At 36.0% G+C, this 14,525-nt stretch overlaps 3 protein-coding genes across 5 annotated transcripts; all 3 read right to left on the reverse strand.

Annotated features, from left to right (window-relative positions):
- Positions 1 to 2,092: 2,092 nt before the first annotated feature.
- On the reverse strand, positions 2,093 to 4,415 carry LOC147499572 (uncharacterized). 3 transcript variants are annotated; one of them, XM_086559139.1, is made up of 5 exons: positions 4,168 to 4,413; positions 3,958 to 4,032; positions 2,913 to 3,096; positions 2,520 to 2,609; positions 2,093 to 2,439 (listed from the first exon to the last, which is right to left on the reverse strand). In XM_086559139.1, the coding sequence occupies exons 1-5, from the start codon at positions 4,249 to 4,251 to the stop codon at positions 2,276 to 2,278; spliced, it is 597 nt and encodes a 198-aa protein (XP_086415265.1). In that variant the 5' UTR covers positions 4,252 to 4,413; the 3' UTR covers positions 2,093 to 2,275. The 3 variants fall into 3 exon arrangements, with proteins under 3 accessions (XP_086415265.1, XP_086415266.1, XP_086415267.1); XM_086559140.1 differs by having other exon boundaries at positions 2,093 to 2,424; positions 4,168 to 4,410; XM_086559141.1 differs by lacking the exon at positions 2,520 to 2,609 and having other exon boundaries at positions 2,093 to 2,424; positions 4,168 to 4,415.
- A 2,708-nt stretch (positions 4,416 to 7,123) lies between these two features.
- Positions 7,124 to 9,068, reverse strand: LOC147499573 (pectinesterase QRT1-like). The gene is made up of 4 exons (XM_086561337.1): positions 8,476 to 9,068; positions 8,180 to 8,383; positions 7,819 to 8,054; positions 7,124 to 7,636 (listed from the first exon to the last, which is right to left on the reverse strand). The coding sequence occupies exons 1-4, from the start codon at positions 8,950 to 8,952 to the stop codon at positions 7,480 to 7,482; spliced, it is 1,074 nt and encodes a 357-aa protein (XP_086417463.1). The 5' UTR covers positions 8,953 to 9,068; the 3' UTR covers positions 7,124 to 7,479.
- Positions 9,069 to 9,363: 295 nt separating this feature from the next.
- Positions 9,364 to 12,704, reverse strand: LOC147499574 (pentatricopeptide repeat-containing protein At4g02820, mitochondrial-like). Its single transcript, XM_086561336.1, is given in 3 exon segments — positions 9,364 to 10,578; positions 10,581 to 10,899; positions 12,379 to 12,704. Coding segments are annotated over 3 exon segments (1,530 nt in total). The 5' UTR covers positions 12,655 to 12,704; the 3' UTR covers positions 9,364 to 9,643.
- Between the last annotated feature and the right edge of the window lie 1,821 nt (positions 12,705 to 14,525).

A 14,525-nucleotide genomic window follows, 5' to 3' on the forward strand; every position in this document is an offset into this window, starting at 1 on the left:
AAAGATCTTGCACTGCACTATTATGTATGTTCCTCTAACTTAGACGTTAAATTGTAGTTGCAAAAAGTTTGAGTTCACTAAAGTATTATGTGGACATGTTTTGAAGTTGGTACACAGCTTACGATGGCTTGAATTGCCATCAAAATACTACTTGAATAGGTGGAGAAAAGATGCTACATCATATTTTATTATTGATACTGATGGAGACGTTATTAGACATGACCTGGATCCCTTTGTGTCAGCACAACATAGTGAACTCATGCACATTGCACAATCTATTGTTATAAAAGCAGCAATGTCGAGTGATGCATTTAATTTGGCCAAAGATGAATTGCTCCAGGTCAAACAAAAATTTTATCCATCCTCAAGTTCTGAAAGTGGGAGTGGTAAAAAGGTTTCATAAAATAATGTTGATGATCTAATAACAGTAAGTGACCCTAAACCGAGAAAAAGAAAAGTCAACCCAAAGGCAGAATCAAGGATCCAATGGAGAAAGGAACAACCAAAAAGACAAGGAATTCAAAGAAGATAAATTTACAACCTGGTACTATTTGTATTATTTAGCTTTTAGTGAAATATGTAATAAGTTATTGCTATTGCTTTGTAGGTGTTGCAGGGGAAAACAAATAAAATAACACTGAAAGTAACATTATGCAAGCAATACATGTTGGAGAAACAGTTGATATACCTAGTACTAAACCTTATCATCAAATAGGGAGGCTGAACTCAATCCATCAAATGGGGCATACAAGCTCGCACCTTGCAGGCAACAATCAATCACCTTCAGAGGTAAAGTGTTTATGGAAATATTAGTTCATTACTTACCGTGTTGACAACACCCATGTATTATCAGTTCCTCTTAATTGAGTAGCTAATTTTTTTTGAATTGACAACAACTAAATCCGGTTCGAATGCTTAACTTTGCAGACTTATGGGACCTACAGTAGTGCCACCTACGTTCAACCAATTTTTTACAATAACTTGTTATTGAAACCAAAAGCAGTTTTATCTGCTAGGAATATTCTCCTGTTATCTCCAAGCATTCTGGCAATAGGACAGAAATACTTTTGTGAAAGGGCAAGTGGTTTGTTGATTCCACTAAAAGTATGGGATCAACTTATGGGAATGCTTTTGTGAAAGGGCAAGTGACGTACACGGTGAAATATGAGCTGGTAATTATGCCCATGTTTACTATCTCTACCATCACTTTGCTTAACGTTTAGGAGGTCAACTCCCTTGAGGAAAAGAGTACTGTAATTATGGAATAGAGGAGGTTACTAAGAAACTATTGTCTAAAGAACTTTAACTTGGATGATCATTGTCTGTGTATATATTGTGATTTTTATTTTTATTCTATTTGTATATAGGACTTGAACTAATGAACGAAGGCGGCCTTGCAGTCAAAGAGTGTTTTAACTGGCGTTTTTCTTAGGAAGAAAGTGAATCCAAAAACTTTTAAATCTTTTAATTAGATTTAGTCATTGTGTTATAAATAATGGTTAGGAAATGAACGATCTATTTGAATGTATCCAGACTTTACTTTTTCCCTTTTTGTCAAATGTCAATGTCTTCCAGACCAGATAGATATATAGTTATTTATTTTTGTTGGTTCCAAAAATATTACATACTGTTGCACTTCATGAAATGATACTGTTCTCTTTCAAGCTAAATGTCAAAGCCTAGTATGTTTCAATGTTTTTGAAACTATATTCTCTTCGTAATATAAGCAAGTTCATCTTGTTATTTTTACTTGCTTTATAGGCTTCTTCTTCCGAATCAAATGTCAGTCTAATCATACTTACATGTCACTATCAGTAGTACTTTGGGTTGAGGAATGCTAATTGTGTCTTTTTTTTTTTTTTTTTTTTTTTTTTTTAGAAAGAAAAGGAGAGAGACGAAGTGGAGAAGTTGGAGGGATTTGTGGTTCAATTTTATTAATTTATTTCAGTCAGTTAGTTTCATAAGTGAGAGTTCCGTTTCGGTTAAACTTGTGTGTGAGGAGAGAAAAAGTGACACATAGCTAGTTGCGGTTTGGACAATGACACAATGAGCATATAGCCCAAATAGCAAAAAATTTTCTCCCCGTACCATGTGGCCAATTAGCAAGGCTATCTTCCATATCGATGCATTTGAATATGACTGACTCACAGACCATCCAAAATAAGAGAATATTGTATTCTTTTTTAACATTATTTACTAGTTACATTCCATGAATCCTGATGTACTCTTATAGATTTGCTGAACCGCATTTTCAGTTTATTTCTGCAAATTTGAGCTAATAACTCCATTCTTTAGGCAGATAAATCTCTGGGGATGTACGACGCACAGCTGAGGCAACACAACTCTGTGTTGTTACTTTGCTTTCTAACTCCTCAATTCCAAGTTTAGAACCTCGAATCCTTCTTTTTAGATTACTATCTGGATCTGCAATTAAACAGTCTATATACCATTAGAAAACCTAAGCAATCATGTAATGTTCAGCCAACATAATACAAGTTAAGATAGGCTCTTAAACTAACTTTTTCGAGGAGAGATTTGGGAGGCTAGTGTGTGCACATCGAGGTTTAAGGCATGAATAACACGCGCTGGAAGAAGTACTGGAGAGCAAACTGTAATTATACCAACACACAAGTTGCAATGAGTTAGACTTCAGATATATAATTTCAGTGCAAAGTATACAATTTGTGCATAGTTTCTATGTGTATTAGTTGTATAGTTTTCCTTAAAATTCGAAAAATCATGAATTATATCCGATTTAGGTGATCTAGTCCGTCCCAATTTCGAAAATAACGTTTTTCCTAGTCTAATTTATTGTCTACAGGCTACAGCTATATAATCAGTGCCACAATATTTTTTTAGCATGAATATTCTTGATTAAAAACGAATAAGAATGGTTTCAGTAATCTACTTACTGGGTTTCTTGCTCATCTGAGAGTTGTTACCAATCATTTGAGGGAGGAAGAACCCAGTGCCGCATGGTTTTTGGCTAGAGTCTAGAAAAATAGCTTGCATTCCTGTTCCTCCGGGTCCTCGACTTGATTGCAATTTTGTCCTTGAATGAAATTTTGGGTTGGACTTGTTGAAGGGATGGTTATTCTGGAATTTATTAATAAATATGAATTAGTTTCCCGTGATAAAAAATTACTTGAATGCCAATACTAATTAGCCCGATTTTTATATGCGCCTAGTAGAGAACTTTACCTATGGTTTCAGGCTTTCAGCTAAGAAATGTGACTAAGCTGATCATATTCGATCATATGCAAATAGGAACAAAAAAAAACTCGGAATATTTTGGAAATCATGAGTACTTTAATACCTAAAAGGAATAGACAATGTGAATAGAATTTTATGGTCAGACTGTCTGAGCTTTTTTTTTTTTTTTTTTTTGTTATCTTTGGCATTGCTGGACCCATTCAGTGACTAATACAGATATAGCCTGCTTTAGCAGTAACCTCGTTCATCTTATAATCACGACAAATCTTTGACTCATAGGGGATGGATTCATATTTCATCCTATCCCCATTAATAAGTATTTGATATCATTCAATTAACCATATTCATTTTGGTTTGAGATCTTACTAATATCGACCACTCTAGATCTTATACACGATTAGTACAATCAATGTGGATGGTCACTAGTACCACTGAGGTTTTGGTTCATTGTTTGAAACATTTGATCATTGATTCTTGAAGTTCATTAGATTTTTTTTTCTTTGAAGTTTTTTTATTCTTTTCATATGGAAGAGCACAAAAGCGACCTATCACCATAAGTCCATAACCCCCAAGTTTTTAACTGTCAATAACCATTTTTTTTTTTTTCCTTAAAACCTTTGATAGATTAACCGTTGGAGCAATCTAACAACTTAATTACATATATTATTGTTTTCCGCCCAACCCCTACCTTTTTATATGAATGCAAGAAAGTGAAAATAATTGAGGATATCAAGTGGTACTTACCCGATGAATTTTGTCCACAGAAGGGTCCATTGTTCGATGATATCGCCGTTGCTCTTGTTGAGGCCATCGGTTCTCCTGAAAAAATGATTTGCAAAATTAATTACAAAATTTAGTTAAGTTAATAGAAAATAGAACCAACGTACTCTATCCCTATAGCGAGCCATGCATGTAGGTACAAAAAAAGAAAAACAAAAAACCATAAGATGAGACCTTTGATTCAAAAGCTTCGTCAAGAACATGTGTAGGAAGCCAAACTCTACCCTCCTCAAATCCAACAGCAACTATATCTTCCATAAACTTTTATTGGGATAGAAAGATGTGAGAGATATTGAATGAGGGGGTTACTTGCAATTTGGTTTTATATAGGAGAAGGTGTTTCCGTGTTGGAACTCCAACTTCTAACCTGCAACATAACCACTTAAAATATAAATCGTGGTGATGAGACTATGATAGAGAGAGAGGGAGAGTGTTCATTTGAATGGTTTGGTATATAAGATTGACCTTGAATTCTTGCAAGATTAATTAATATCTAATTCGATTTAGATTTCGTTAAAAGTCTCAAAATGGCAAATCTACCCTTAATGGTAAACTTCTAGCACAACACATACTTTAAACACGAATAAAGTCAGCATATAGAAATACCACAAGACACATCACACAAGTAGTAAGCATCAAAACATTCAAAAGTACCAAGAAACGTTTTGGAACATACTGAAATCAATGGCTAAATTCTTAAAAGATTTGGCCACGTGGTGTACCGAAATCATAACATATGAATATAAAAGGATTTGAAAATTTAATCCATTCCTGAGTATGAAACATACGACAGCGCTAGGAGTGGGCTCATAATTAAACACATCAAAACAAGGATCTTATACATGCTAAATATTTGGTGAGGAGGTTTTTTTGGCCTAAGTGGGCAGGATTGTTTTATGAATAAAAGTATAGTGAAGAATTTCATGTATAGAATTTTCGCATAGTCGATAATCAAGGGCAGATTTTGAGATAATCATGGCTGTAACTAAAATGGTATCATGAATCATGATGTTTTAGAGGAAATTTATTTGAAGGGTAGTTTGGTAATAGGAAGTAGTGAAATGGGAGCTCGAGACGTGGATTGGGTTGGGTTGGGTTGGGTTGGGTTGGGTTCGGTAAACCTCTATATTTGATCAGTTGTTGCAGTTAATAATAACTTAACATAAACTCAAATGCTGATATGCTTCACTCACGTAACACTCTTTCCTGCTCTGCTCTCCAACTCCACCTTACGCGCAACACACGACGCACTAGTGCACTAATACACAATCAGTTCATGTGTAATTACAACTATGAAAAGTCTTGGTTATTGAGATCATTACTTGTTTTTTTTGGTCACCTAACTATATGGATGTGATTGAGTTGCCAATTTGCCATATATATGATAAAAAACCTGACGAGTCACAATTTGCTTATGAATTGTATAACACGATAGAAACTAGTTTGAATACGCATTATAGTTTGCATTGTGTATTTTTTTGACTTGGGTTGATCGAGAGATAGCCAGGAACAATTATTTATGTAAATGTTGGAGGGAAACCTCCTCCTTGAACAACATGCCTGTCACATTTTACGAATGTAAATCTGATCCATCATATATGTAGTCATTATAACCGAATAGCGCACTTATAGATGTTGCAGTATTGGAATCTGACATATTTTCTGAGTATGTTGGTGATTTGATTAGGAGGATGACATGATATACTTTGACACAAGAAAAGGCCAACACAATGTAGTATATCCAAACAGGCCGGTCAATTTCGTTACACTAAAACCATTAAGCTATATTATCTTGATTTAGTTGTTGTTCTACCTTTAGTCCTTAACTACCACAACTACTGCAAAAATACATCCGTGCTAGCTTGTCAATCTGTTGAAATTCTGTTAAGTGAAAGGTCTAGTACTCTCCATATCGAGAACTTGGCCTCTTGATATCACAGAATCAACAGCAAGCTTCCAGGCGCTCAAGAATAAGGCATCACCAGCTCTCACACATGCATATATTTCACTGTGTAGGTCACCAAATCAAGTAATAAAATGAGTTATGACTTGCTAGTGTAACATCGTTCTCGTTCTTAAACTCCAATGGGCAATTAGAAAATCTTCCAGCGATTACAAAAGTCATTATGTACGTCCACAGGACCTCTGCTCCAGACCCAATATAGTTACTTAGCTTAATGGGCCAAATGCTGACTTACACATGTACCATTGTAATTGGCAAAAAATATACAAGTACCATTGTAAGATTTGAATAGTTTCATAGTGTTTGAACCCTAAGCAATTGCAAATTAAGGCTCCTTCAAGTAACACATTACAACTGTTGCAAGTGTCAAATGTCAACAACCATTTGTTTTTCCCTAGTTCTACTGCGAGTCAGTTGGTAGGTACAGCACCACCTAGCTTCTTCGTTCATCCCCGGAACTCCCTAAGCCGTAGTTCAACTTTATATTATGGGGTTCTAGAAGCATATCTTATCTTTAACATGTAAACAAACTCAAAATCGTTAAAGTATTTATAAGTTTTGGATTAGGCTAATTTTTTGTAGATATGATTTTCTAACTATTCTAAACATTATCACAAATAATCAAAAAAATTAAAAATTTCTAAACTAGCCAAATATAGTATCAAAAATGGTGAAAATGAACGGTTTACAATTAGCCAAAATTTGTAAATTGTTAACTGCATTTGGTAAGTTTGAATTTTTTTGATTTTTTAGATTATTTGTGACCATATTTAGAATAGTTAGGAGATCATATCTACAAAAAAAATTAGCCTAATGCAAAACTTATAAATGTCCTAATGATTTTGAGTTTGTTTAGATGAAAAATGACCCTAGAACCCCTCCCTTTATTAGCAACCGCAACTACTATAACTGTGGAAAGCACTCAAATCACCATCTATCCTTCTCTAGGAAATATCCCTCCACAAGTCCACAATAAACCTGTTCCAATAATCTCAAGGCCGGTAAAACCTTTTTTTTTTTTTTTTTTATCAGAGCCACCAAAGGAATAACACCATATGGTCGAATGTTTCTAGCCAAGGATACAGAATTTCTCCTAAATGTTACTTCGTCAAGGCATATATGTAAATGCAAACAAAACTGAACCATTTTTCCACCCACTACTAACTTGGGTGATCGTACATGGATTCGGTCTAATCACCAGTTGCGAGGTAACTAAACAAAATTCATTTAGTCCTAAACTCCTACTCTGCCAATTTTGATCACTCAAGGGTTATCGAAAAAAAAAGATCACTGAAGGGTAAATGTAACTAGAACCAGTCTTCGATCTGGTGCAAGAAATCCTACATACTGTATACCTTACTTTAGCAAGTAAATAAAATTAAATAAGTGAACCACCAGTCACCACATTGCCAAAAAAAAAAAAAAAATCAAAAACCAAATAGCATAGTGGCAATTAAGGCTAGTCCCCTGTGTAGAATCCTGCATCCGCCCCGGAATGAAAATATTGATCAACTCCGAAACAGCTAGTAGTCGGCGAGCCTAAGCCACTGTGCAGCATCAATGAAGCTCTTGTCCATATACGGCCCTACTTCCTCAGGGCTGAAATTTTTTGCCCATCCCACACGGTTTGTTTTATCGGCTCCTCTTCCTCTGCATTCGTATTCTCCAAAAGTCACAGTCCTACATCAAAACTTTCATTAATCTCACATATTTCATTAACATATGTTAATTGTTTTCGAAATTTCCAAAGAGTATACCTACATCAAGATTATATGATGCAAAAGTCTCCCATGCAATTGTACTATTTGATTCTAATACTTATCCTAAAAGTCTGTTAAGTTTGTACAGTTTGTTGAACTTACTGTTGTCTTGATGGGTCTCCCCAGTCAGCCCAACCTGATGGATTTATTATATTCTGGAAACGACAGAGAGAATAAACGATTCTTGCATATCGACCCCAAGCTCTTCCCAAGTAGTTAATTCCAGTTCCAGTGACTTTACATTTGTAGAATGAGAAGCCTGTATTCTCCTCAGTTGAGTTCCTATGATGTGCGGCAATTGCTCCAGATCTTCTTGCCATTGATTTTAGAGTGCAATCCTTAAAAACAAAAACACATCTTAATTATATTAGAATCATATATAATTGTACATCTTGTTTGGAGCACTGCTCAAAATAAACGACAAATAATCACAACGCTTTTTAGTATATTAAATTTCTGTTACCTCAAAGAGTGACCTTGCATTGCCACATATAAAGTCCACAGACCCTTGAATAAAACATTGATAGTAATAATGGGTGCCCGTCAAGTCTAAGATAGTGTCCTGTGTCCCACGAACTGTGACTCTAAAGAACATAGCTTTGTCACCAGAAACCTTTAATGCAACGGCTTGCATCCCTACACCTCCTCCCCTTGCATCTATAGTGTTCTGAAATAACATGCATTAAAATCCGTAGCAAAATATATATATATATAGGGGGCATCATAACATGCATTATGTTAAAACAGATTAATTATTACCTCAATCGTTAACTCTGTTGCGACAAAGTAGTCACTTGCAACATCAACGGTGGCTGTACCGTAAGTTCCAAGTACCCTTCCATACATATCTTTATCAGAAGCTTTAGCATTATAAGTAATCGTAACTTCGGCACTTCCATTTCCGATTAATGAAATATAAGGCTTAGTGCGTGGAATATGCAGTCTTTCTCTGTAAACCCCGGGATATATAAGAATCTTTACCCTTTGAGCGTTGTTATGAGGTATCATATCAACTGCTGCCTGAATTGAAGCTGAATCTCCTGACCCATCCTTGGCTACAACGATATGTCGAGTAGGACTGAAAATACCCTCCGCTTCCAAGTCTCTATAATCCGACAAGTCCGACCAAGATATATAGTTCAACGAATTATCATCACCAGAAGTGCAACAGATTGTAGGTAACTGTGAACTAAGAAGAACGAGAAGAAAAACACCACAAAGTACTGAAGAGTTCATGTTGTTTTTTCTTAAAAGTTTGCCAAGTCGCCAAGAGAAGATGGTTAATGGGATGAGCTGATTCTAGTTCTTGTAGAGAAAGAATTCATCATGGCATGTAGAGAATGGAGTACGTACTTGATTTGAAGGTGGAGACTGGAGAGACGAGTTGTAGAGAGAGAAGGATTTGAGACTTTGAGTCCAAGTCTGAAATTTGGTTTTCCGTGTTTATGAGACTGACCCAAAAAAATATGCCCCTGAAGTAAATTGATCAATTGGCTCAGCCCAAGCTTGGCCTTGGCTTGGTTCGTGTATATGCCTAGCCTATTTTAAGGTTCCAAGTTTTTTTTTTTTTTTTTTTTTTTTTTGGCTAAAGGGTAATTGGTTGTATTGATAGCAAAACTGCGCCATAGCAATTAGCCTGATAAAGGATTTCAGAACAACACGGCTCATATTAAACATTGAACAAACTAGTAGTCCATATGCATACTTTTTAGGATTCAATACATCGTTCCTTGTCGTTGATAAATATATTTGAATAATCAAAGCAAACTTTGAACAAACTACTAGATCACCCAAAATTACTAATAGCCGCTAATCCCAACAAGAAACACTCGGACCAACTTCTAAAATGGATGATATCTTCCATGCAGCTCAATACTTGTCATTAAGGTGTTAACAGGTCGTTTGCGTATTTGCACTTTGCACTCCCTCAAGAAAGTACACTTGAAGCGTCAGCCACACAAAATTTGCTGGTCAATTTTATAAGCTCTTGTGTCTCTTCATTCAAATCAACAGTGTCCTTCTTCATTCGTTCAGCAACTATGAGAGGCATTTTACCAGCTTTCTCATACGTGCGTAGTAAAGCATTGTAAATCTCTGTTGTCACATGTCCAGCTTCTCGAAGAATGACCAGTAACTTTTCTGCACCCTCAACATCTCTCTGCTTACTGAGGTTATGAAATACTTCTCGGATAATACGATCATCAGGCTCCCATTTCCCAACGCTCTCAATAGCTTTCTGGAAGTAGTGTAGGACTTTGTCCATTTGCTTCAGTTTCAGAAAACCCCATGTAAGAAGTTCCCAAGTAGTGTAACTGGGTCGTATGCCTTTCTGCACCATTCGGCCATAAAAGCTTTCAGCCTTTTCCATATCATCATTGTTGATGTATGCTGCAAGAAGTAGATTTGAAAGCCTCGAGTCACCTGTGGTGGATACTGTCTCCCACTCAGAGTACACTTTTTCTGCTTCTTCAAACTCCTTAAATTTAACAAGAGAAGATATCATGCATGTATACTCAGCATCATTCATCTTGCTGAAGATTGAATTCATCTTCTTCCATATTCTGTGGACGCCATCTTTATCATCCATGTTGGTATGCAAACTAATAAGGGACGAGTAAGCAACACGAGCTTTCCGAGAAGCCCTTTTCTCCATCTCCTTCAAAGTACTTCTTGCCTTGTCAAATAGAGAATTTTTTATGTATAAACTGGTTAGTGTGCTGTAAGTTACCCAGTCTCCATCTATCTTTGCTTTTTTTAGCTTGAGGAAATACTTTTCTGCACCCTCAACATTATTCTGCGAGGCGCACACAGCTAAACATAAGTTGAATGTAACAACATCTGGGGAGGTGTTCTTCTTCAACTTTTAACCACCTCTGGGACCTTATCCATCTGCCCAGTTGCTATGTACAAAGTAAGCATGTGGTTATAGGGAAGAGGATATTTCAAGAAACCACATTCTGACATCTTCTTCATCAGAGCCTCGGCCTTATCAGACAATTTGTTCTGTGCATAGGTGTGGAGTAGCGCTGTGCAGGTCTGTTGTCCTCTCAGCTGCTGTGGAAGATCTTCAAAGAATTTCTCTGCACTAGCCAAACCACGGACTTTTGCAACCAAGTCCAAATGAACAGCATAGTCCCCTGGTAATAGTTTGATATCTTTCTGAATCTTCATCCATTCACATATCTGCAAAGAAGCAAAGGATCTGGAAAATCAACTTACGACTTATGAATTAGGGTTCGGAGGCATTCAAGCAGTTCGCTCTCTCTGTCTCTGTCTCTCTCTCTCAGCTTTGACTACTACGCCAGTACAAAATAGCCAAATAGGACAGAGGAACGAACCCAATCAAAAACCTTACCCCAAATCTTAACAGTTCTTTCAAAGTGAAACTAAACTAAAATTTGGGCATCAAAAGATCTTAGTGATATATATTATACGACTTTGAGGTTCTACAATGATGGAACTGAATCAATATATTGTGGCAATCATATATTTGAGCTTGAAGAATACAATAAAATTGTCAAACACCAATCTATATATTAATGTATGCATTACAAAAGTTTGATAGACTTCGAACTTGATATGTATTCTTATCGTGTTTTACTAAACCACTCCGGGTTCTTTAAGGGTGTTCAATAGCACAGAGCCACAGATATCTGAAAAGAGATTATCCCCAAAAGTATTCTACATTCCCGGTCACAATTTGCACTGCGACTTGTGTTCAGTGCCACTTAACACTTTTATTTTCTTTTGTTCCGTCAACAGTATAAAGAGGGCTCCAAATTCCTAATACACTTAAGCTTTAAGTGTTCACTCCAAAAGTATTCACCCATATTAGCTCCTTACCTTCAACTCATCTCAATTGCTACCACTCTATACCCAATCTATGCCACACCTGGAATGGCTAGATTTCCAACTTCTAATCTTCCTTCTTCTAAATGGTGCTTAGACGAATAACAGAAATCAACTTTTGTCACCATTACTATTCAGAAGCACCACATGAACCAAAATAAATCCATTTTTTCATCCAAATTAAAAACATCACACTTCTCCACATTAAAACACCAGTCCTGTTTTAAGCTACCACTAGAACACAAACTAAGGGTCCATTTAACTCCCACACCTATCCATTCGCTAAGATCTTGTTCATTAGTTCATTTTTTTTGGGAACTTTCACACACACAAAAACTCTATTCTCACCCCAAACACTTCCATGCCCCTCCCTACTCATTTCAACTTCCCCACAAAATTACAACTATTAAGTTGTGAAAATTTCTCACAAAATCAATAGTTTTATCCAAAATTGCTTACTAAAGTGGAACTGTGGAAGTTTAGAATTATTTAAACTAGTCAAACACACCCAAAAATCCCCAATTTGGAATTATAAACCATAGAGCTAAAATCCCCAAAAAACTAATCACATTTCCATAACAACTTATCCAAATCGCTAACTGAACAAAATTATCACAATACCATTCCAAAACTAAACAAAATTCACAAAGAAGTACACAAACCACCAGCCAAACAATCCCAAATATCAAAAAGACTAAACATTTCCACAACTAAACACAATATAACAAACACCCAAATCACAATCCATCCAAAAACATAACCAAAAACTCAAAAACAATACAAATTTCTACAAATAAACAAAAGGGGCAGTACCTCAAGAGCATGTTTATATCGTCTAAGCTTCCGAAGCTCACGAACGATACGATTAAGCTCATATTTACCAACTGGGTTTCCTTCTTCTGCCCATTTACGTATAGTGATTACAGCACTTCGTTTTGGGTATATCAGACTTAAAAGTCTTCTTCCCAAAGTATCTTTTCCACCACTTTGTGTACTGGTAGTGAGATTGTTTGGAATGAGTTGTTTTTTTATTGTTGTTGAAAATGAACGGTTTAAGGCCAAGGCTGTTTTCACATAACGCCTAAACATTTCTTTGGTGATGAATGAGGTTTTAGCAGGGTTTTAGGAAGCTGAACAATAATGAACAAGTTTTGTTTTTTTGCATGGGCTTATATTGTTATTGGGCCCAGTGATGTGTTCGAGGCATAGTACGTATCTCGATACAGATTACAGATATATAATATTGCTTGGACTACGTGAAACATGGTGGTCCCACAGTGTGATTTTTTTTTAGTACTTGTTACTGCTGGACCCCATATTGCGTTGGGCAGATCCCAAAAACTAAAACACTTATTACAAATGTTCTATTGGTCCCAAAAGTTGTTTTGTGTTGCGCAGACCCCAAACCAAAGTGAATTTGACTTGTTGGAACATTTTTAAATTTTCTTTCTATTCTCTTTTTCTTCCACCATAAAAAACCATAAACCCTTAAACCCTTAAACCCTAACACTAAACACTAAATTAATAGCCCTACCCCATTTTTAGAACATGAAGATGATGAAGAAAATGTAATGACGCGACCCCATTCAAGAAGAAAATATGTAACAAGTTCCAAGTGACCCCATTCAAGCAAGAAGAAAATGTAAAACAAGTTCAAAGTAAAGAAAATAGAAATGGATGATAATGCATTTAATAAGAATAAAGGTAAATCTAAATTAAACGTAATTATGAATGTAGTAATTATACATGTAGGAATTATTGATGTGTATAGTGATTATACATGTAATAATTATGCATGTAGTAATTATTTTCCGATGTGTTTATACATATAATAATTATGCATGTAGGAATTATTGATGTGTATAGTGATTATACATGTAATAATTATGCATGTAGTAATTAAACGACGCTATCTCCGTCGCTTTGTATTTCACACCAAACGGTCTCAAACACCGTCTCGATCGCGGTCCAAAACGATGTGGCCATGTCGCTTTGGGATTTGAATTTGAAAAACGATTTGTCTATTTTTTTGCGACTTGAACGGTGTGGGCCACACCGCTTTGAAATTAGTTTAACGATTGACGGCCACACCGTTTGATTAGGTCCCAAACGGTGTGGCCATGTCGCTTGAGATTTGAACTTGAAAAAAACCCCGTTTTTGCCACTTGAACGGTGTGGCCACACCGCTTGAACTTAGTCTCAAACGACATGGCCACACCGCTCAAGATTAAGTCCGAACGGTGTGGCCACACAACCGCTCAAGTGGCAAAAAAAGCATAAGTGAATGATGGATACTACAGAGTGAATGACCTCGACCAAGCTTTGAGATTAATTGGCCAAGAAATGGAAATGAAAGGCTTGCTTTTCGAAAGCATTGTTACTTATAATTCCCTTCTTCAGAAATTATGTGAAGCGTGCCAAATGAAGGATGCAAACAATCTTCGCTGAATGAAATGAGTGATAAGAAGATTGAGCCGGATAATGTCACCCCCTAAGCAATACCTTTGATAAATGCGTATTGTAAGATAGGAGATATGGAATCTGCTTGGAAATTTAGAAATAAGATGTTGGAAGGTGGATTGGTCCAAGACCGCTTTACTTACAAGGCTCTCATTCATGGGTTCTCAGAAAACGAGGGAAATGGACAAAGCTAAAGAGCTCCCGCTCGATATGCTTAATGCAGTAACCATATCTTAACTCTTTTAAATTGAAGCATTAGAAATTTATTTAGTGAATTGATAATCAAGATATATCTTTTGAATGGTAAGGATATAAAGTACCACTTAATCGACATATCATTTGTAATTGATGTAAAGTGTTTCTACATTATCTCAAGAAATAACTCATTTATCGCTACTTTGATTTTGGAAAGTCGAAATTTTAATATTACGTAAATGCCAAATATTTTCATTATAGTTTACAAGCTAGTCAATACACAATGCTATAGAATGAAATATTTA

This window comes from Coptis chinensis, chromosome 5, assembly GCF_015680905.1.
Source record: "Coptis chinensis isolate HL-2020 chromosome 5, ASM1568090v1, whole genome shotgun sequence".
Lineage (NCBI taxonomy): Eukaryota > Viridiplantae > Streptophyta > Magnoliopsida > Ranunculales > Ranunculaceae > Coptis > Coptis chinensis.